The 25,302-nt window shown below is 30.6% G+C and overlaps 1 protein-coding gene across 2 annotated transcripts; it reads right to left on the minus strand.

Moving 5' to 3' along the window:
• Positions 1 to 1,755: 1,755 nt before the first annotated feature.
• LOC111711453 (lachesin) lies at positions 1,756 to 24,711 on the minus strand. 2 transcript variants are annotated; one of them, XM_023485823.1, is made up of 16 exons: positions 24,547 to 24,711; positions 22,845 to 22,978; positions 22,017 to 22,132; positions 20,887 to 20,978; positions 19,981 to 20,099; positions 14,135 to 14,256; positions 12,734 to 12,802; positions 11,179 to 11,260; positions 9,254 to 9,351; positions 8,868 to 8,956; positions 8,375 to 8,440; positions 7,703 to 7,775; positions 5,741 to 5,827; positions 5,340 to 5,448; positions 3,604 to 3,705; positions 1,756 to 3,256 (listed from the first exon to the last, which is right to left on the minus strand). In XM_023485823.1, the coding sequence occupies exons 2-16, from the start codon at positions 22,909 to 22,911 to the stop codon at positions 3,138 to 3,140; spliced, it is 1,410 nt and encodes a 469-aa protein (XP_023341591.1). In that variant the 5' UTR covers positions 22,912 to 22,978; positions 24,547 to 24,711; the 3' UTR covers positions 1,756 to 3,137. The 2 variants fall into 2 exon arrangements, with proteins under 2 accessions (XP_023341591.1, XP_023341589.1); XM_023485821.1 differs by having other exon boundaries at positions 1,757 to 3,256; positions 8,375 to 8,443.
• Positions 24,712 to 25,302: the final 591 nt, after the last annotated feature.

The raw sequence follows: 25,302 nt of genomic DNA on the forward strand, positions 1-25,302 counted from the left end.
CTTCACTAGATAAAATTTCTCCGGCGGCTCAGTGCAAGATATGAAAATGAGAAAATATTCTAAATTTGTATTTCATTTTATTTGCTTGAATACAAAGAAAAATTATGCTTGGCTTTTATTCAACATTTACATATAAAACGGAGATACGTCTCATGGGACCACAGCTAACAAACAAACAAAACAAGTTTACATTTTCTTCAGAATAATCCAAAGGTTATATTGTTTTGCAATTTGCAATTTATTATTCGATAAATACAGAACCATTCGATTTTTTTGTCTTGAGATATTGAACTATAGGTTGAAATTTAAACTGCGCTGCGTCTCTGTTTCAATTCCTCCTTTTTCCTCTAGAGTAATTAAATTTTTCATCTAGAGTAATTAAATTTTTCATCTAGCGTAATTAAATTTTTCATCTAGAGTAATTAAATTTTTCATCTAGAGATTTTTCATCTAGAGAGTAATTAAATTTGTCATCTAGAGTAATTAAATTTTTCGTCTAGAGTAATTAAATTTGTCATCTAGAGTAATTAAATTTTTCATCTAGAGTAATTAATTTTTTCATCTAGAGTAATTAAATTTTTCATCTACATCTAGAGTAATTAATTTTTTCATCTAGAGTAATTAAATTTTTCATCTAGAGTAATTAAATTTTTCATCTAGAGTAATTAAATTTTTGTTACTAAAAAACTGGGGAGGAAAATTTTGTTTCAATTTTGCCATAAACATTCCTGCTGTCAACATAAGTATATATTATATATATCTTTTTCTTTCTTAAAAAACCGTTAGAGAAATTTAGAAAATTCATAATTTTGTTGTAAAATATGTTTATTAACTGATGAGGATCGAGAGATCTGAAACAATTTGTATTAATTTTTATACATACACACGAATAACAACCTGTAATGAAAACACTAAGCCCCAAATGAAAAAAGATGCTAGCTCAAGTAGGACTAAATTTAGTTCATAGAAACATTTGCTCATTTTATTTCGAAGGAAAAGGGTTCTAAAACTTTAATTTCTCGATCGAAAAAAAAACAAATACAACAAAAATTGTTTATTTCTGTAAAATTGTTTATAATTATTATTGTCAGCTAAATATGAATAACTATTGATAAAACTGTTTTTATTCTATTATGATTTGATTATTATTTACTACGAAAATATAAAGAGTGCAGTACAACATTAAAGTACAATTTTATCACAACATCAATTCATTTCAAAATTTGATAATAAAGATCTAAAAAGATACACCAAAAAATTGTGTCTTTGCCAAAAACTGAAATGTTTAAATATTTTCAACGTTATGGCGTAAACCTTTAAAAATTCAAACTTAGATTATTTGATTTAACCGAGTTTATAGTTTAAAATAACTAAGTTCTCCGTCATTAGGTTGCAAAGATAAAAGGATTAGAAAATCAGAATTTATGGCAAAAACTCAATTTCTTTTAGTTTGCAAAAAATTGTTACGAAGTTTCTGGGTTTGAAAGAAAACAACACTGCGTCTGAGTAGCACGGGATTTGTTTACAGTGATATCCAGAAAACTCTGAAATAGGAAGACGACTTTTAGAATAAAGTTATGACTTTAGATAGTTCAATGATCATGGGATACAGCAATTATGCTGTGTATTTGCTTAATAATAACATCACATACACGTGTATTTGCTAAATAATAACATCAAATACACGTGTATTTGCTTAATGATAACATCAAATACACGTGTATTTGCTTGATAATAACATCAAATACACTTGTATTTGCTAAATAATAACATCAAATACACGTGTTTTTGCTTAATAATAACATCAAATACACGTGTATTTTCTATTTCATAGTTTCTAGGCTATCACTGTGTATTTTCTTTAATTTAAAAGAAATCATTTTTGATAACTAGATAAAAATTCACTTATGTGTACAGAAGAAAGAAATGTATTAAAGGTAAGGAGAATAATTTTCCAATAATGATTTTCTTGGTATAACAAATGATTTTAAGTAAAAAAAGATTACTACATATATCACACTAATTATAAAATTCATTATTTTTAGGTCATCAGAGTTCGAATTTAATGAATTTTAGCCGCGTCTCAAAGCCCCCCAAAACACGTTCAATTGAGCGCCGGCCTAAATCTTGAAAAACTGAATACAATTTTAAGTAAAACCAACAATATTTGAGCCGCGGCTTAAATTCTTTTCGGCCGAATTTTACTTTTTTTAGCAGGTTACACAGTTTGTTTTATACTTCAGACTATTGTTTCATTCTTTAAGAAATAAAGAGACTCAATGTTTCTCTTTTCAAGATTTCAGTTTCAGTTTAAAAGAAATTATTTAACTTTGACAACTGATTACCCGCGTCAAACTCTAATCTACAAATGAGGATATATGTTCACTCTGATGGTGTAACCCCTTGACGAATTGATAAGCAGAATTAGTAGTTTAGAAATTAGAGTTTGAAGCAAGTTATCAGATACTTAGACCCAGAAGGTTCTTTTGCTGTAGATTTAGTATGTGTTTTGGACTTTCATAAGATTTTCAGTTGAATAGTAAACTGGATAACGAGCTTTTTCCAGCTTTATAGCACTACTGTATGTGTACTAACTCTAAGATAGCCAAGTTTTACAAGGACTTTTTTCTTGTTTGAATAAATGCACTTTTTATGTTGACTTCATACAGTTTTATATTTGTAGATATATGTGTTTCTTGAAAAAAAATTTTTTTAAATGCCATTAAGGAGCATGGTAAACAGATTGTTTTTTTTATTTTGTTGTTTTTCTCCATTTTGATCAGAATTTTGTACACATAACGTGCAACAATTTTTTTGTTCAAATATAACACAAATTCGAAGAACTGTTTTTTTAAAGTATACATTCAAAACAACAGGTGAATCTAATATTCTTAGAAATACCCAGATATTTTTGTCTTTTTAATTGACAAAACATAGACTCGTTATCTTTGTCTCATTCTATCAACTATTAACGATGTCAGAGAGTCTGCTCATCCGAACCCATTTTCACTCTCAATAAAATATTGATTTTTATACTTTTCATTCGGTATAAATATAATTGTTCAGTGAAATATATTCCTCATTAGTTTGGGTGCCCGTTCGAGAATTGGGAATAATCTTGACAATTGTAGTTCCAATTAATGTCTACCAAATGCCATGATTACGAAGGCTAGGGCTTGAAGAAGGATAGATGGGTAGTATATTCTCATGCCATTGGATAATACACGTTTCCATTCTAAGTCATGAGCTACTGGAGCTGAAATAATAGAAAACAATTTTAATAACAATAAAAAAAATCTTAGATTTAAAACCAACACAATGCAGAAGTTTATGAGGGTAAACCCAAATACTCCTTCTAGCTGCAGCGTAAAGCATTTACAGTCAGACCCATTCTTCCTATGCAGCGCTGCCATTAAAAATGCTGCGCTAGGAGGTTAGTATAAGGTATACCCAAATTCAAAGGCTTGGCAGCACTTTAATGTCGGCTAAAAGTCGAGTCTTTGCTTAAGCTCTCCTTGGGCGTAAATAGACTGAAATAGTGGTTTAATTGGGTTTAAACTTTGGTCTTCAATTGAAAAACAAAAATTTAAGCAAACAATTTACCTGGTCTAGAAGTAAAAAAAGTAAACAAACGGCTGGGTTCGCTCCAACCAAACCGGTTTCTGGCTTGAACCAAACATTCGTATTCTGCATCTTCCACTAATCCTGAAAATCAAAAAAAAGATGTAAAATTTTGAATTTAATTAAAATTATAATTAATGCATCTTTATTTTTATTCATGATGTACTTTCAAAAGAAGAAACTTAAAAAAAAAAATCAAAGCTTACGCCTGCAGATCAGGTTTAGCTACAGAAACTGATGGTGTATCTTATACTTTTTTAAGCGTTGGTTATAAAATAGATATAGCAGCATATATAGTTAAAAAAAGGGGCTAGAATATAATGATTCTGAAATAGATATAGCAGCATATATAGTTAAATCAAGGGTCTAGGATATAATGATTATAAAATAGATATAGCAGCATATATAGTTAAATCAAGGGTCTAGAATATAATGATTATAAAATAGATATAGCAGCATATACAGTTAAATCAAGGGTCTAGGATATAATGATTATAAAATAGATATAGCAGCATATATAGTTAAATCAAGGGTCTAGGATATAATGATTATAAAATAGATATAGTAGCATATATAGTTAAATCAAGGGCCTAGGATATAATGATTATAAAATAGATATAGCAGCATATATAGTTAAATCAAGGGTCTAGGATATAATGATTATAAAATAGATATAGCAGCATATATAGTTAAATCAAGGGTCTAGGATATAATGATTATAAAATAAATATAGTAAATCAAGGGTCTAGGATATAATGATTATAAAATAGATATAGCAGGATATATAGTTAAATCAAGGGTCTAGGACATAATGATTATAAAATAGATATAGCAGCATTAATAGTTAAATCGAGGGTCTAAGATATAATGATTATAAAATAGATATAGCAGGATATATAGTTAAATCAAGGGTCTAGGACATAATGATTATAAAATAGATATAGCAGGATATATAGTTAAATCAAGGGTCTAGGATATAATAATTATAAAATAGATATAGAAGCATATATAGTTAAATCAAGGGTCTAGGACATAATGATTATAAAATAGATATAGCAGCATGTATAGTTAAATCAAGAGTCTAGGATATAATGATTATAAAATAGATATAGCAGCCTATATAGTTAAATCAAGGGTCTAGATAAAATAATTATAAAATAGATATAGCAGCATATATATAGTTAAATCAAGGGTCTAGGATATAATGATTATAAAATAGATATAGCAGCATATATATAGTTAAATCAAGGGTCTAGGAAATAATGATTATAAAATAGATATAGCAGCATATAATAGTTAAATCAAGGGTCTAGGATATAATGATTATAAAATAAATATAGCAGCATATATAGTTAAATCAAGGGTCTAGGATATAATGATTATAAAGTTAAAAATCGGGGAAGTTTTCCGTTCTTAAAAAAATTATCTTTGGTAACTTAGCTGTGAGCATTTTTGTTTGTTTTTGGGGGTGGTCCCTTCTTGTAGTCAATGCCCGATTCACAATGGTCCCGTAATACCTATTCCTGATCAATGACGTGGAAGATATTATCACAATTAAAAAATATCAGTTTTTAAATATTAAAAACACAAATATCTATTTCATACGTGACCTGCCATAGCTTTTAAGGGAAGGGTTATGTGAATCGGCAGTGCTATCTTAGCAAGGAGGGTCTCATAACAGTACCTTTAACCTTAGTTCTAAATATTATAAAATTAACCTGAAATCTGGTAGAATTTTAGGTGGTTGAAACCTTGGTGACCGGGTTCTCCAGGTATTATAACATTTGTCCAGTCTCCTTCTCCCATTGGATAGTTAGCATCAAGGGGCTAAACATAGGATAGTTAATATCAAGGGGCTAAACATGGGATAGTTAGCATCAAGGGGCTAAACATAGGATAGTTAGTATCCAGTGGCTAAACATAGGATAGTTAGTATCCAGTGGCTAAACATAGGATAGTTAGTATCCAGTGTCTAAACATAGGATAGTTAGTATCAAGGGGCTAAACATAGGATAGTTAGTAGTATTGTGTGTGCATAGATTATAGAGACGGTAAAAAGTTGTCACTTAATCATCATGTTTATTGGATCAGCCTGTAATTTTAATATAATAAGACCTACCCCATGATATGGTTTAATCTTCCTGTATAGAAGTCTATGTTCCTCTATGGGGGAGTAACTGTCCACGCTCCAGGATAATAAATACATCTAAATAAACAAAATTAAATCAACATTAAACCAGAAAATGAGCAAAAAAAATAAATGCATACATTTAGTTTTCTAGACTCCCACACTCATTATTCGGTCAAAAAATGGGGCAAAACAGAAAAATTTTCTTACAAATTTTTAACTTTAATGTCCAATCCTTAAAATCTGAGTAAAAATTAAGAAGATATCTCTAAAAGTTTTCACTCTGACAATTTTCATCACTTTCGCTTCTGAATAAAGCCACTTAAGTACCATTAATGGTGAAACTAAGATTAAAAATAATTTTTTAGTAATAAATACAAGAATATGATATTCATCCATGATAAAACAACGGTTTGACTTCTCGGACACACCACTTTTTAAACTGATTGATCAGTTTTTTTCTCGCATTTTATCTGATGCTTAGAAAAAAATTTAAACTCATATTTGTTATTCATTTGCAGATCTAAAACCAAGTTTTGTATATATTACTTAATATTTAAACCGTTGCTCCTGATATACTTTTAGATTAATACAATTTCATAATTTATTTATTTATATTTTTGCTGTTTTGAATTTGCAGTATAGAAAATCATGAGTAGACATATACAATATAGATTATGGCTACCCTATAATTTCTTGATCCTATTTGTAGGAAATTGTAATTTTATTTCATGTTCTCTCTCTGCGGCCAATATCATCATTAGAAGAAGAGATTACTAAGCTTTTTCATCCCCCAGCTTTCCCACAAATAATCGGTAGAACAATGAATTCACTTCTTAGTTGTGAAGAAGAAGAAATCATTAATCGGTTAACATCAAATGTAACATCGTATGATTTCATCGTGTTTTTACAAACTATAAACGTATATTTTTCAATTTTTGATAAATTACATATTTACTTTTACAGGACGAAACCAATAGTATAGAATATATATTAACCCTATCTCGTTTTTACTCCTTCTTTTGTGTTTTTTATCCATATCTTAAAAATGACAATATTTAGTCTAACATTTTAAGCTTTGATTTTATTTTAATACATTTAACCCTATCTCTTCTGGGGTACTTGAAAACCAGGATATGCTGGGGAAAGCAGCCAGGCAGGCAGTGGGCCTGAGGACTCAGGCAGTTAGTATTAAAGCCCAGTTTTAGGTCTAAAGGAAGGGCTTTGGGTATGGAGGAAAAGTCAGAAAATTTCAACAGCCTCAGACCAATACTTTTTGAGTTATGTAAAAAAAACTACAAATTTATTTGATTTATTCTATTTAACAGTAATTTGAAATAAGATGAATTTTTTCCATTTTTTATAACATGTTTTCTTTATTCAAATGTTTCATATTTACAAAAGCTTGGTAGAATTAAAATAAAAGTTTTCTTGATTATCTCCAAGCTTTAACCATAATACTGGAAAAAACTAGTATTTTCCGCAAGAAAATTCTTCTATTACCCTTATTCAATTTTTTAAAATGATTCGTTCTTCTTAAACTTCCTGATTTGTCCGGAAAATCTTAATTTAGACCGATTGATGATTTAATATGATGTGGGACACCCTGTAGCCAGGATGACCACCTGATTTGTGACTTTTTTAGAAATCAGCCAGCCGCCCAACTGAGGAAATTTGGAAATTTCATGCGGAATTAAGATTCGAAAACCATTTTTAAAAATATTAAAATCTAAAGAAGTTATGGCCAAATGATGGTAGTAAATTCAGGTTTTTTAACTTGTTAATGTTTTTGATGATTTTTTTAGCTCTAACTCACTCAATTTTCAATTTTTTTAAAACGCTTTTCAGATTTGAATTCAGCAATTAATTTCCAAGAAAATGATGTGAAAACACAGTGACCTCCAGTGGGTGGTTGGCTCAATTCCAATATTGATCCCCTTTAATGTATATTACCTGGGGTTGGTTTGTGTTAGGCTCAGATCTAAAAACAGGCGAAGTCGGACGCCCATGAACTTCAATATGTTTTCTAAACATTATTTTATTTTATTTTATATTCCCGATTCACAATTCGGTACCCTTTAAACATTAATCTGAGGCCGACTTTAAAGAATTTGAGCCGCGACTTAAATTTAAACCACGGCTCAAGTATGGTTGGTTCCACTTAAAATTGTATTTAATGATTAAAGATTTAAGCCGGCGCTCAATTGAAACCGGTTTTTGGTGGAATTGAGACTCATATTCATTAAATTCTGACTCGGATCGATTTTTCAAAATATATCGAAATTTTTTGTTCAATTATCACAATTTCAGTCTTTGTTTTTGTGTATTATATATTCACAAGTCACTTTTGCAGAGAAACCACAATTTAAAATGTTCAACGTTAATAACATTCATATCTCATTCATATTGAAATAAGATGGCTAAGTAATCAATGAATAAAAACCATCGAGGAAATTACTGGAAGGGTTTTGTAATGAATCCATCATAAAAGTTTTTAAATGCATATATTTGAAAATTAGGATAAAAACGCATTTCTAACATAATTCATCTTTTAAAAACCGAAAGCAGTTGAATTGACAATTTAATAATTCTGAATTTTAAAATATATAATAATAATATCATTACTTGAATGTTCCCATAGAGTTCTCTGCTACACAGGAATAGTTGCCGAAGTCTAGACCAGATCTGATACTACTGAACATAGAATTTTATCTAGAATACCAGATCTGATACTACTGAACATAAAGTTTTATCTAGAATACCAGATCTGACACTACTGAACATAGAGTTTTATCTAGAATACCGGATCTGATACTACTAAACATAGAGTTTTATCTAGAATACCAGATCTGATACTACTGAAAAATGTTTTTGTTTTTCTAGAATACCAGAAATTAAAAATATGTTGATGTAAACAATAGTCTAAAATTCAAATTGAAGTTGTTTTTCACTTTACAATGTTTTTATTGTAAATCTTTTGTAAAGAATGATCATATAAAACTGTTCAATAGGATATGGCCGTTTCTAAAATGGAATGATTATTATATTATCATAAGAATAATCTTAGAGGAACTTTTTTTAAGTGCAAGGTGCGTCACATCACATAAAAACAGCCTACCTTAATATAAGGGTGTGTCTGTCATTACTGTTTGCAAAGCTTACAGAACTAGATTCAGACAGTAAACTGGTTTCTTTATACCAACGAACCTTAGAAAAGTATAGTAATAACAACTGTACAACAGAATAGTTATTGTCTGAAATTTTACAGCAAATAATCATCCAAGACTAACAAGAGTGAATTGCATTTGGTTTCTTCAATTTGTAATATTATTTATCAATTTTCAAAGAGTAAATAGAAATAATAAACACAAATAATAAAAATGGTATATAAAACGTTGCGTAAATTTGTTATGCATAACTTGCACAATTTGCTTTGTTTAGGCTCTCAGAAAAATCATAAAATAATAGAATTCGGAAAAATTGTTAAAAAAAGGAAATACTTACAGTTGGGTTTGGGTTTCCTTTTACTATGCAGGTTAAATGTGCTTCCTTACTTTCTCCAGAGTGAACCTTGTTGGTTGACAATTCTATCTCAGGAGGATCTACAACCATTCATATTATCAGTTACAACTATTGGTTTACAATAATATCTCAGGAGGATCTGCAACCATTCATATTATCAGTTACAACTATTGGTTGACAATAATATCTTAGTGGGGTCTGCAAACCTTCATATTATTATTAGTATCAACTATTAGTTGACAATTATATCTCAGTGGGATTTGCAAGCATTCATATTATCATTTGCAACCATTGGTTGACAATTCTATCTTAGGGGGATCTGCAACCATTCTTATTATCAGTTACAAGTATTGGTTGACAAAAATATCTTAGTGGGGTCTGCAAACATTCATATTATTAGTTACCAATTGGTTGACAATTTTATCTCAGGGGGATCTGCAACCATTTTTATTATCAGTAACAACTATGTATTGGTTGACAATTATATCTTAGTGGGGTCTGCAAACATTCATATTATCAGTTACAACTATTGGTTGACAATAATATCTTAGTGGGGTCTGCAAACATTCATATTATTAGTTACAAATTGGTTGACAATTCTATCTCAGGAGGATCTGCAATCATTCATATTATCATTTACAACTATTGTTTGACCTTTCTGTATCTTAATGATCATTTGTTTATAAATATGATTTTTCATAATATTTATTTCGTCTTATAAAGATTAATATTTCCAAAGCATAAATATATATTTTTGCTTTGTAAAAACTGTTGCTTTAGTCCAATATTAGATATTCTAGATAAAAGCTGGAGCAAGCCAAAATATTGATGAGTTTTACAACTTTTCTTTCAACTTTTTCTTTTATATTTATTCAATCCTACATCTGCCATAGTAGTATCATTGCCAAGATTAAAAAAAAACAGTTTCAAAAAAACAAAACAAAAAAAATAAAGAAAGTTATCCTCAAATCTAAAAAGCAAACATTAATTTCAAAATCAAGGAAACATTTTAAAAGGTTAATACCCCCGAAAAACAAGCCTCAGATTAGAAATAAAAATGAAGCCAGCATTTGATATATATAAATTTAAATGTAAAAAATGCCACTGGCAATGCCAATTAAAAAAAAACAATTCAGAAATTAGGATAGGCTGATCTAAAAGAATTGAGTTTATGCCACAAATCAGGCCATCCCAAATAAAAAATGAATAAACATAATATTAAAATTAGCCAAAATATAAAAATAAAGACAAAAATAGGCATAAAGAATATAGGAATCAAAGCTGTAGTTGCTCTTTTTTCTCAAATCCTCTCTCTTCCATAAGCAATTTTAGCATTTAGTATACTCTCGTAATGATTCCATTTTTTTATTTTGATCGCTCAATTTTTACATTTTTCTTTTTCACAGAGAAATGTTTGTTTGTTAAATGAAAGTATTCTGTATAGAAGATAGTTATAGTTTCTCCTTTTCTCCTGCTCTCTCAGCAAACTTTAATTAGAAAACATCTACAAGAGGAAGGAAACTTAGATGCTAAAGCTAAATGAAACCAATTTAAGGGAAACAAGAAAAATGCACAAACTCCATCTTAAAACAACATTATTTTGTAATCTAGAGAAAGAAATTAACGAAATGAAAAAACTTGCTTCTCTGTTTTGCATTTTATAAAATTTAGGTTTTTGAGAAACATTTTGTTTTAGGCCGGGAGGGAAAAAAAACTTTTAGTTTGTGATAGCGCTTACTAAAATTGATATCTACAGACAACAGTGTTTTTTTTATTAAATGGCTTAAGTTAAATACCGCGGGGATATACTGGAAATCCACCAAAAGATAATTAAAATATTATTCAAAGATGGGATATAATATAAAAAGCTGTTTATTCATTAGACAAAATATTTAAATAATACTTACATAAAACCTGAAGATTGATTTCTGCCTCTGCAGAATGACCCACTCCATTCATAGCTGTACAGATATACACTCCCCGGTCATTCTGTACATTTATAAATTTAATACATTATTCCTAGCTGTACAGATATACACTCCCCGGTCATTCTGTACATTTATACATTTAATACATTATTCCTAGCTGTACAGATATACACTCCCCGGTCATTCTGTACATTTATAAATTTAATACATTATTCCTAGCTGTACAGATATACACTCCCCGGTCATTCTGTACATTTATACATTTAATACATTATTCCTAGCTGTACAGATATACAGTCCCCGGTCATTCTGTACATTTATACATTTAATACATTATTCCTGGCTGTACAGATATACACTCCCCGGTCATTCTGTACATTTATACATTTAATACATTATTCCTAGCTGTACAGATATACACTCCCCGGTCATTCATTACATATACATTTAATACATTATTCCTGGCTGTACAGATATACACTCCCCGGTCATTCTGTACGTTTATACATTTAATACATTATTCCTAGCTGTACAGATATACACTTCCCGGTCATTCTGTACATTTATACATTTAATACATTATTCCTGGTTGTACAGATATACACTCCCCGGTCATTCTGTACATTTATACATTTAATACTTTATTCCTAGCTGTTCATGTGTACACTCCCCGGTCATTCTTTACATATACATTTAATACATTATTCCTAGCTGTTCATGTGTACACTCCCCGGTCATTCTGTGCATATATACATTTAATACATTATTCCTAGTTGTTCATGTGAACACTCCCCGGTCATTCTTTACATATACATTTAATACATAATTCCTAGTTGTTCATGTGAACACTCCCCGGTCATTCTTTACATATACATTTAATACATTATTCCTGGCTGTTCATTTGTACACTCCCAGGTCATTCTGTACATTCATACATTTAATACATTATTCCTGGCTGTTCATGTCTACACTCCCAGGTCATTCTGTACATTTATAAATTTAATACATTATTCCTGGCTGTTCATGTGTACAATCCCCAGTCATTCTTTACATATATACATTCATTACATTATATCTAGCTGTTCATGTGTACACTCCCCGGTCATTCTTTACATAAATACATTCATTAAATTATATCTAGCTGTTCATGTGTACACTCCCCGGTCATTCTGTACATTAATACATTTAATACATTATTCCAGGCTGTTCATGTGTACACTCCCCGGTCATTTTTTACATATACATTCAATACATTATTCCTGGCTGTTCATGTGTACACTCCCCGGTCATTCTTTACATATACATTCAATACATTATTCCTAGCTGTTCATGTGTACACTCCCCGGTCATTCTGTACATTAATACATTTAATACATTATTCCTGGCTGTTCATGTGTACACTCCCCGGTCATTCTTTACATATACATTCAATACATTAATCCTAGGTTTTTAATCTTTAATTTGTATCCCAACATCTATGTTCAAGCCAAAACAATAATAATCTATTTCATGTTCTTTTAATAAAATCGCTTACCTTAGCAATTGACTGAATAACAAGAGTTTCTCCGAATATTTTCATCTCGTCTCCAGGCAGCCTTCCTCCCTGCACACAGTTAGTGCTGTCATTTGTTTTCAATGAAACTTTCAAGATTTCAAAACTTTTATAATTCATACAACACACTTAATTTTATCATAAAAAAAAAATCCAAGACGGTCGAACAAATTTCCGAATGTGGCTGAAACGTAGACAAACTCTTATTTTATTCATCAGCCATCATCTTAAAATATCTTGCTCAAATTGAAAGCTGAAAAATCTAAAGTTCTTTATCTGAAAGAAAATTTAAATTCAATTTTAAAAATAAAATTTGATATTTGGCGAAGTTTGGACCACATGGGTTTCCTTTATCATTTAGTTGGTAGTTTTCTCAAGATTTGGGGATTTATTTTCAGATTCAGGATTCAGTTGATTTAACAACAGTTATATGAATACAAACATTAAAGGGACTGTAAACTTATTTTGAATGACTCTCCGTTTCAAGATTGATATGTCCGCTTCAAGAGTGATATGTCCGCTTCATAGCAGTACAATTAAAATATTAGAATTACTGAGTTATCCGTTTTTTGCTCTTTGAAAATTGTATATTTATATTTTCTTCTTCTCCAGAAAATTCACTTGCGGATTTGTGTAGCAGAAACAATGAAAGATTTAATCAGAGTTAAACACTTATCAAAGTTAAAACGAACTTATATTCCAAAGTTTTATGACACACATATTAAATCGAGGATGCTAAATTCTAAAATCTAAAATTCTAAAATCTAAAATCTAAAATTGGAGGGTATCGTGATACGTCAGTCCCTTCCAAGGGGGGATGATAGTTCTCTACCTGTGTGCTCAGTTAGCTGAACTGTATACACTTACAACTGTTTACTAATATTGATATACTATAGGTTAGGCCAGAATCAATTTATTATAAACAAATATGCAGTACGCTGTCAGTATAGTTCATGGCGTATAAAATTAGTAAAGGAGTAATGTACATCATCACTCTATACACTATAACCTCGTTGGTCCCTTCATATAAGCTGAACTAAATTATTTCGTAGAAATGTTAATTGGACTTACAAAAAGCGTTTGATTTTTCAACGATGTCTATAGTTCCGAAATAATATAAATTATTTTAATTCTATAATTACTCTTTGTATTTTGGTAGATTTAATGATAATTCTTTCAAGTGTGTCTGGGAAAACAGACAATCAATTCACCCTTAGGTATTAAACATTTGCATTAACTGTTTGGATCAGACGCTGTGGGAAAGATGAAACAACATTGAATTGGAGATCATTTTTTTGAATTCTTCAATTGCACAGCACTGTAGAGAGTAAAATGAGGAAAGGAGGGATGATACAGATTAAAATCTACAAAAATGACTTTTACCTTTTTCGTCCACTCGACCTCTGGCAAAGGATTTCCTGAGGCGGAGCACTTGAGCTCCACCCTTCTGTCCTTCTTCACAACATAGTTACCATCAGAAGGCTCAGCTCTAACACTCGCAGGAACTAAAATTGAAAATATTAATAACTAAAATTTATTTCGAACAAAGCAAGTTTCTATTTTATAAACTACTAGCCGAAGTGCCCGACCTTGCCCATGGACTTTAAGAAATACTTAAAAAAAAAATTCGATATTTCAAAAAATTAAAAATTTTGTAGCCTAATTTACCCTGGGGTACTTAAGGGTTCCCTTATAAAATGTCAGCCCCTACAGTCCATCCGTTTGCCAGCTATAGCTCATTTGTATATAAATATATGAGTGAAGAGCTTTATTATATATATGTAACAAAAGATGAAAGAAGATGAAAACTGTTTATTATAAAGGGGTGACAAGTAGTGCTGAATATTTTTAATATTACAAACTTTTTTAGTAAATAAAACAGCTAAACTCAACCCGAAATTTTTTCTACTGGTTAAAGTATATAGGGGGAATATCTTGGTCGTATGGAGGGTGGGGGGAGGGGGAATCTTGCGCAGTGAGGAATAGTAGGGTTAGAAGGGCTGGGGAATTTGGCAGGATAAGGGAGGGTACGATTTGTCCACCATTAGTCCTATTAGCAAGCTTCCAAGGAAATCTTACCAATCTCATTTACAGTTTAGTATTATACAGAAACTGGGTTTTTTACCTTCATGCCGATCTAATCAGTTTCAATAAAAATTACGCATTAAATCAACTATTGAGATCGAGTTGACTTTAAAGGGACTGTAACCGTAATTTTAAGCTATGTCAGTAATACAAAAAGCTAAATAATGATGTTTAAAATTTTTGAATGATCATTGAGGACTAAGTTTGACAATTTACTTTTTATTTCGAAAAAACTCCATGTTTAAAAAAATGCTATCTTTGAAAATCAGATTTGTCACTTGAAATTTTGCCTTTAAATTCAGTCATTTCTTTATCTAGCTTAATGGATTTTTTACATACAATTCTTATTTATCTTTTACAGAATTATCAAATGCATTAATTGAACAATATTCTTTATATCGAGTACATTAGTGATATGGGTAGGTATATATATATATATCTGAAAGGGTGTAGAGGTATAATGTATCAAGATTCATCCATCATTTTCAGACTTATATAGTTTATTTATGCAGAGGGCAGTGCCAACTTATAGTCTTAGATACTTCAGGGGGGAGAGGGNGGGGAGAAGGCGGGAGAACCACCTGGAAGGGGCGGCCATTGACTTTTGTTTAGGAAAAAAATGCTGCTCCATTAACCAAGATTTTTCTTATTTTTGCCTGTACTGTAATAAATGTTTCACTAAAAATATAAAATACAAATTACCACCAAGTTCTTTTTAATATGTTTACTAAAGATAGTTTGTTCTGGTTTTTATACGACAATGATGGCTTAAAATTAAATAGTTAGTTCAGAGCAGTTGAGTAGTAAACATCTCTCTGTAAGAGTGTTTTAGGCAGTTCACACTACTTTCTCAATTCAAGCCTTACACACAATTTAAAGTAAATTCACAGAAATCTGGAAGATTCTAGATATAATCTGGCTTTCGTCAATCTTGTGGCGAAAATGGGGCCAAAACCCAAAAAATCCTTGGATAATTCTTTAAATACTTCCTTGGAGGAAATGGATAGTGAGACCACTGTAAAGGAACAAGCCAGTCATCAAGGCTTCCTTTATAAAGATACAAGATCTGGGAAAATAATTCTAGTTGATGGGATTTTAGTATCAATGTTTTATACTTTTGATAGAGGTGCTGATAAAACCTGTTTTCAGTGTCCGAATTTAATGAATTTAAGCCACGTCTTAAATTCGCCAAAAACCGGTTTCAATTAAGCGCCGGCTTAAATCTTGAAACATTGAATACAATTTTAAGTGAAACCAACCATATTTGAGCGGCGGCTTAAGTTTAAGCCGCCGCTCAAATTCTTTAAATTCGGTCTCTGGATACACTTAGTCGAGAGTTCTCCTTGGAACAGATGAAGAACTCTAAATCAAATTTTTATCAAGCTTTTCAACTGCAGGATACAGAGGGAAATATCCAAGAAAAACGAAAGATATCTACCATTTGTCTAGATCTCTGGGAAAGGATATCGAAAATTGATAAAGCTGGGCATGGACATGTTGTGGTGACTGTACCTTTCAATTTCCAAATACCCAAGTTTCCGACAAATAGTGAGTTTAGTGTCAAGGCATTTCAGGACACCTAAAATGCCATGATGGATGAGAGAATGTCAGCAATGAAGAAGTTTATTGCAATGTATCCAGGATAAGGTCAATATCAATCCTGCACCAAGTTTTAAATAGGAGATATTTTTAAAGTACCGACCAGCTCTTCGGTCGTCTTATACCAAACCCTAGACGTTCAACAATAAGTTCAAAAATCCCAAAAATTACTGTTTTTGAAAAACCAAGAAGTTTCAAAGTAATATTGTTAAAAATGAGAGTAATGGCGCAATAAAAAAGTGTGGGGCGTCCAACGCCCCCCCCCCCCTCTATCGCCAATTTATGGTTAATGCCATAATTAAAAAATTGAACCCCAGGATCAACTTTTCGAGGGTTCAACGTCTACGAGGTTTTCAGTCATAATTAAGAGAAGAAGACAAATTAAAAATAAATCCTACGGCATCAGGTTTGAGATATGAACATCCTATGGCATCAGGTTTGAGATATGAAGATCCTATGGCATCAGGTTTGAGATATGAACATCCTACGGCATCAGGTTTGAGATATGAACATCCTACGGCATCAGGTTTAAGATATGAACATCCTACGGCATCAGGTTTGAGATATGAACATCCTACGGCATCAGGTTACAAACATATAAGGATTTTAAAAGTGTAGTTTGGTGTAGTTTGAGATGAGTAATCAGTTCCTTCACAAATTGTTTTTGAGAATAGTTTTATGGAAGTAAGAAGATTGATATTAGTGTGGAAGGAAGGGCAAGAGAGAGTTCCAACTTAAAGAGACAAATTGTTTCCTCGTGTCAGGCTTTTAATGTAAAATGTCAAACAGTTCATCAGTGCTAACTTTCAATGCGTTCATTTGTTACAAATTTTCTTTTTATTGTTATTCTTCTTAAAGCAAGTTCTTTACAGTAAATAGACTATTTATCTTGTTGTCTCATTTTTGTTTAATTAAAAAGCAAATCGTATAGGGTTAAGCATGCTCTGTATTATGGTTAATTAATGACAAATATATCAAGACTTTCTTTTTTCATTCATCTTTCTCCTTGCCAATTATTTTCGATTCTTTCACTTTCCAAATTTGTATCATTTTTTTGTATTCTTTTCGTGTCGGCCTTATCATTTGAAACAGCCTGTATTGACAAGATAGGTACTGACTTCTGATAAAGGTATGTATATGTAAATATAATAATTTACAAAAGTGTTTTATTATTAGTCGAACAAAGTAAACTTTAAAAACATATCTTTTAAACCGTCTAGAAAATTAGTTTTGTTCTCAATTCTTTTTCTCTGAATTGTGATGAATAAACTGGACATATAAATAATTTAACGATAACCTTATCCTCTCTATTGGATTTGGTATTTTGGTATTCTGTTCCCAGAATTGTATGCATGATGTTGGATATACTAGAATACGAAATTAAGCTAACCTAAGCTTTTGTAAATTGCGCAAAGGGCAATGTTTAAAGGGACTGTAAATTGCGCAAAGGTGTTTAAATGGACTGTAAATTGTGCAAAGGACAATGCTTAAAGGGACGTTAAATTGTGCAAAGAACAATGCTTAAAGGGACTGTAAATTACGCAAAGGGCAATGTTTAAAGGGACTGTATATTGTGCAAAGGACAATGTTTAAAGGGACTGTAAATGTTATTTCAAGTGACCCTAAATTCAAAATCATTACATGTTCCATTTCCAATGGTACTGTTTAAATCTTTATTGAACTAACAATGATGAAATGGAAAAGTAAAGTACTTTCCAATTTTTGTCAAACATAGTTTTATAGGTATCGTTTAAGAATTAACTTTATAAATGGGTAGGGAGGGGAAGGGGAGGGGGGGGGGTCATGAAATAAGATCTACAATCCCTTTAACTCTAAGAAATATTCAAATTTTTGCCCCGGTGATGATGTGATGTCTATTAAAAGAAGTATTTTAACTTTTAGAAACGTCAAACACAAAACTTTCTCTGAGTTTGGAAACTCAAAGTTAGAAATATCATCATCAGTTTCAATTAAATTCCAGTCCATGGTGAATACAGAATCAGAGGAAGGAAATATGAATTTTAAAAAAGTTGGTTAATTTTATCTAAGTATCCAGTGGCAGAAACAGGGGGGGTTAAAAATGCCATAAATAATGCTATTTCCATATTAGATTTATTTAAGATCTTAACATACTACATTGACGACAAGAAAATTTTAGAAATTAGAAATAAAAATATAAACAAATACGATATTTTTTCAAAGTTTTGCAGTGTAGCTTTTCTAAAGATTTAAAATAGTAACATATTTTTTCTCTTAGAGTAAAACTATTTTTTATGTTACTTAAAATAAATTCAGTTTTTTACAGTTCTTTGCAGTTAATGTAAAATGAATGACTATAATGATGAAGGATATAAAACAAGGTAACAGCTGAAAGGTATGAAATAAAGCCTTTACCAAACCCAACTAAAACCAATAATTTGACATACATTATGATATTTTTCTAGGGGGGGGGGGGGGTTAAAAAATTCTAGGGGGGGTAAAAAATTAAAATTTAAAAAAATCTACCCCCCCCCTACAGAATCCTTATTTAGGCCCCTGTAAGTATTTTCCATTAATTAGTGATTAAATACATCTGGTGCTGTTTATAATTTAAAGGGATTGTCCAAGTAATTTAATGTGAAGCCCCGTTAGTGTCATGTAAAAAGTGCGGCACACTTTACTCCTTAGTCTGAAAAATGAAGATATCCTTGTTCTACTTTATAAAAATGGATTATTTCCAATTGTAATATCTAGTTTTTAGTCGATTTGAACATTAGTGCATATGAACACCAATTAAATGCATTCTTTTTTTTATGAGTCAAATAAAAGATATATATGCTCTCTCTCAATTTCTCCTCCTAACAATCCTTGTTCAACTGCTTACTTAAATCAAACGTTAGATAAATTTCGATTTTGATTTTAAAAAATGTCAACCATTTTGATTATCAAACTCCTCAAATCGAAAAATGTTAAATCGGTGACCCCTCTTAAAACTCAAATTTATATATTATGACACACAGTTTGGGTCATAAAAAGATCAAAATATCCTATTCATGTAGTTATTTTGCAAATACTTGTGCAAATATTTTGCGGGGACGGGGATATGGTTTTTGCTGAAATAAAGGTTCTCGCAAAACTATGTCGACAGTTTTGTTTTAAAATCAAGCTTGTGTTTTTTGGTAAACTTTTATAATTTCTCTCTTGAATTTGACAAGAAGTCGCGTGGTAGATTTTCAAGGGAAATTGTGTGGAAATTGGTAATCTACAATGATGAAAAGTAGCTGGTATTTGAAGGTTACATATAGAAGTTATATCTATGTTTATGTATATGGTATATGAAGGTCACATAGAAGGTATATCTATGTATAAGTACCTTGTATATGAAGGTTACATAGAAGGTATATCTATGTGTAAGTACCTAGTATATGAAGGTTACATAGAAGGTATATCTATGTGTAAGTACCTAGTATATAAAGGTTACATAGAAGTTAAATCTATGTTTAAGAACCTGGTATATAAAAGTTACAAGGAGGTATATATAATATATAATATATATGTATAAGTACCTAGTATATGAAGGTTATGAGATACACTAACTTCAGGTCCATTAGTGCTCACATAGCAGGTATAGGTTCCTGCATCGCCAGCTTCTAAACTCTTTATGCGTAGATTCTTTTCCACCAAACTTAACAGAGAATAAATACAATTATTAAGTACCTGCATTAAAACAAATGTTTTCTAAAATTTCGCCATTATCTGAATTTGATAGTTATTATATTGTAGTTAGTTTTTGCTTTTTTTTAAATTGCAACAACATTTTTCTGGAGAAATTTGACCGAAAAATCTCTTATTTGAAAAACATTATTATTGAATAATTCTTAGGACGATAAAATATGAAGTTGAATGTAGAGGTAAATTCGATTCTATTGAAAGAAATCTTGAATGACGGGCAAAAACTTTCAGAAACTGAATGAATTCAGAGATGTTTTAAAAATAGCCTAAATAAAACCATTACAGAATTTTAAAAAGAAAAAAATTCAACAGGTTAAAAACTGCAACTTTTAATTAGGAAATATGTTTTTATTATTAAGGAAATATGAAGTGAGATTAAAAACAATGAAACAGGTCGTTTTTAAATTCATTAATTTTATACTTATAAAGCGCTTTATCAATCGTTCTAAATATGATATCAGCTGTTTGTTACTATAAATATGTATCTAGAATTCTTTCCTTTTCATTGTGTTGAAGATCAAAAAATGAGATTTTCGCGGATTCTCCTGTTTTCATTGGAAATTTTCAAACTTTTAAATCTTTTTGAAATGACCGGCCAATAATCAACATTGGGGTCGGTAATTCGGGGCCTGACAAAAAAATGGACCATATCAGTTTAGCCTTTTTTCTACTTTTTTTTTGGATAAAAATAAACCAACCAAAAAAAGAAGAAATGTATATTAAAATATCTAATTGTATACCTAAGCCTTGGATCTGGTTTAACTATCATATCTCCAGCTGTTAGGATCATATGATCATTTTTCCTCCAAAGCACTACAAAACTACCAACATCCTAAACAACAAACTATAGTTATACAATTAATCAAATATTTTCTATTCCGTTTAAAGCTTGAAGGGACAGTAAAGGAAAAATGAAAGTTGGTATAGGCTGAAATCTAAGAAATCTAGACCTATGAGAGTTTTATCTGATGTTCCTGTCTCGTGAAATTGATATAAAACTATGTCAAAATTATACCAAAATTATATATAAGATTCTAAGTATTAAACAGAGCAAATACGCAACAAAGCTGAAAACGACGATATATCCCGAAGGAGCCCGAAATACTCAGGTTTGCTCCTATTATTATTGAATTTAATAATTTTTCATTTTTAATAGATATAATTGATAGGTCCGTATCAAGTGACCAGAACTGCCACCAATTTTCAGTGCAGTATCATTGTCACGTGATACAAACGGAGAATAATTACTTTTTTAGCAAAATCTAGTTATATAGTGAGAAAGTATTAAAAAAATTGCTCAAAACAGGATAAAATTTACATTTTTAAAAAGTCATTTCCCATACCATTTCAAAATATGCAAAAATTTGTGAAAAAGTTTAAATAACCTGATGTTTCAGTAGGAAAAACTAAAAATGTACAAAATTTTTTTTTGATGGGGAATGTGCAAATAGTTTGCAAATTTGTTTGCAAAACTTGTGCAATGTGCTTCCTTTTATGTTCATTTCAATAAAGCTATATAATTTATCAAAATCTGACAATTTAAAGTGGGTCAAAATACATATTTAGTTTCTTATGGGAAAAAGTTATAGTCATTCAGGCAGTGTGCCTTTGGACTCAGGTAGTTTTAGACCTAAAGAGAGGGCTATGAGATTTTGGAAAAATTGTAACAGCTTCAGACAATTACTTTTTGAGTTATGTAAAACACCTATGAGGGGGTGGAGAGATTGAATAGGATAAAAAGGACTGTAATCTTTAACCCTACAGTGGCATATTTCGACCTATCAATTCAACCGTTGCCTTATCATTCATGAATGTATTATCCTTATTTTTCTATTTGAAAATGAAGGGTTACTTGAAATGATAACTTTACCTGAGGATCGCACCACAATGTTACTTCTTCCCCCACCGCCTTCTCATAAACGCTCGTATTCGTGGATATTCTTGGATACAACTGCTTATGATATCCACCCTCAAAGCCAGTAGCTCCTAAAGATTTTAAAAAAATCATTGAATACAACTGCTTATTATATCCATCCTAAAGGCCAGTAGCTTCTAAAGATTAAAAAAAAGCATTAGAAAAAACTGATTATGATACCCATTACCCACCCTAAACTGATTATGATACCCATTACCCACCCTAAAACTCAGTAGCTCCTAATAATTCAAAATTAATTATTGGATACCATTGATTATGATATCCAACCTTAAAATTAGAAGCTCCTAAATATTCAAAATAAATTATTGGATACAATTGATTATGATATGAACCCTATACACCAGTAGGTCCTAAAGATTCTTTAAAAACATTGGATACAACTGCTAATGATATCCAACCTCAAAACCAGTAGCTCCTAATATAAAGATCCTTATGAAGGAACTACTGGCTTCTAAAATTCAAAATATTGGATATAAAGTTTTTTTTTGGTATCCACCTTTACCCATGGATAACAATCATGTTAAAACATTATTGCGATCATAAATATATAACTTATAATATAATATAAATTGTATGCAATCGTTTTGATATCTCGCTCAAAAATAATATAAGAGGCGATAAAAACATTTTATTAATACAACTTCTTTCGTATCTACATAATAATAACTAATAAGATTAAAAACAAACTTACCTTTTCTAATTAATGAAACAAATTGAAACAAATTTTAGAATTAAATGTTTTTATCATTTCTGTTTTTATACCTGAGAGCAGCGTAGTGAGTAAAAGATTGATGGACATAGCCTGATTTTCAAACACAAATCCTTTCATATTTCAACTGAGATCTAGTCTGATTTTCAGTCACAAAACAAGTGCACTTGGCAGCTTATCTTCCATCCTACAACATTAAGATTGAAACTCTCTCAGTTTGAAGTTTTAGATCAAATGATATTTTGAACTTTTATTGAAATTTTAAGGCAATTTAAGAATTTTTTAATAGTTTCATGACTTTAATTTAAATTGCAAAGCCAAGAATATGAGGCTTGGACACATTACAATCAAACTTCATGTAAAATTCTGAATATTTTCAAAAAAAAATTTTTATAAATGGAAGAAAATATGTATATGTTAAGTATATGAACATTGAGGGACAAATTTATAAATGAACTGTCAACTTTGAACAAATTTATAAAACATTTTATCGAGTTAACAAAAGAATATTCAGAGCTGATTAATGCTTCAAAAAGAACATAAAAAAACGTTTTAAACATTATTTATAGTTAAACCATTTTTTTCTTTTTTCATAAAAAATGAAATAAAAATTAAGTTTGCGCGGATAGGATTTGTGAACATTTTTTGTGACATATATAATATAGAAGTTAACAAGGAAGCCAGTCCTACTCTGCCCATGCAAATTCCGATCTTTGTTTACAATCTTTGTTATTGTTTCAATAAAACTAGTTCCGATTCCGAAACAAATTAATTCAGTTTTTGCCACAAACTCTGCTTTTCTAATCCGTACATCTTCACAACCCGAAGTCGGAGTCGACCTTTGATATTTTTAAATATAAATTTTGTTGGATCAAATAGTCTAAACTTGAAATATCAAAGCTTTACACTATCTGGTTGCAAAGATAAAGGGATAAGAAAATTTGAGTTTGTTGCAAAAACTCAATTCCTTTGTAAAAAAATCCATTTTTTAGGATTTTCAAGAAATAATGTTCGCTACTGCAGGGTTACCCACAAAGGATAAGACGTCTTCTGTACGGAATTTATACTGTCTGTTTTCTTATTTATTATTTCCTGCAATTAGAAACTTATTTCTTCCTTTGAAAACTCATTAAATAAGCCTTTTAAATATCACAAATTCATTCTCATCCTTTGTGATTAATCCTGTACATTGGAGTTGTTTGTACCCAATATTGAGTATTCATATCTGCGTGCCTGGAAGAAAATTACAAATATTTGCCATCCTACTGGGTCACGCAGCTTTCATCTTTAATCTATCTATCTATACTTTTGGTACATAGACATTTTTAAAAAGAAATACTTAAGAGAAAGTTTAGTTTTAGATAGAGGATATACAGCACATCATAACATAAGGTGTTTTATACTGAAAGTAGTTTAAATATAGGCAAACTTCAATTTTAAGTGTGAATACGTTTACATATATGACCCACACAATTCCTTTCAGGCAAGGTTTTTAATAAGTGTTAATATCTACCGATTTATAACATTAATATGTAATGTTCTACCTATGAGGCTATTACCAAATCAAAAGTGTTACATTCCAACCTATGGTTTGTTTCAGGCATTACAAGACTCTGCTTAGCACTATTACTAATGTATATTATAAAAAGCTCCAAAACGCCAAAATTTGGATTTTCAGAATTGCTGCCCAAATGACTAGTTTTTTAGAGATTAACATGTAAAACAAAATAAGAAATAAAATACAAATCAAACTACCTGTATATAGAATCTTTTTGTTTACTATAATATCATTGACTAATGTCTGTTCATTTCGTAAATATCTTTAATGTCACTTGAAAACTGATATTTATAAAGACAAGATGAAGATCGAACTTCAAGTCCTCTTGTGCTTCGAAGGAGTGTATTCAAACTGCCAGAGTTTCGGAGGGTTCTCTGGTTTCCTCATAGCTGAGATTTCTCCGTCGATAATCTGACTTTTACCGAGGTTTTCCAACCGGGGTTCACGCCGCAAATCACCGTTCACACAGGGCTGATATTGATCCGATACAGAAGAGAAACAATCTTTTATTAACAGATAGATACTTTGATAGATTCATACATTGCCAGAAAGATACTTAGATAGACATATACATTGCCAGATAAATAGATATACAGATAGATAGATAGATAGATAGATAGATAGAAAGATAGATAGATAGATAGATAGATAGATAGATAGATAGATAGATAGATAGATAGATAGATAGATAGATAGATAGATAGATAGATAGATAGATAGATAGATAGATAGATAGATAGATAGATAGATAGATAGATAGATAGATAGATAGATAGATAGATAGACAAATGGTTAGATAGATAAAAAGATAATAATCACGCACCTCTGCCCCTTTAGAAAAGTAAATTCTACCTATATGAAGCATAAAGTCTGAACGTGTGAACATTGTTGCACTGGCTAGTCCTGTCCATAGAGCTAGGTACAGTACAAACTGGGAACGCAACGGTTAACCC

The sequence above is a fragment of the Eurytemora carolleeae genome, unplaced genomic scaffold, assembly GCF_000591075.1.
Source record: "Eurytemora carolleeae unplaced genomic scaffold, Eaff_2.0 scaffold998, whole genome shotgun sequence".
NCBI lineage: Eukaryota > Metazoa > Arthropoda > Copepoda > Calanoida > Temoridae > Eurytemora > Eurytemora carolleeae.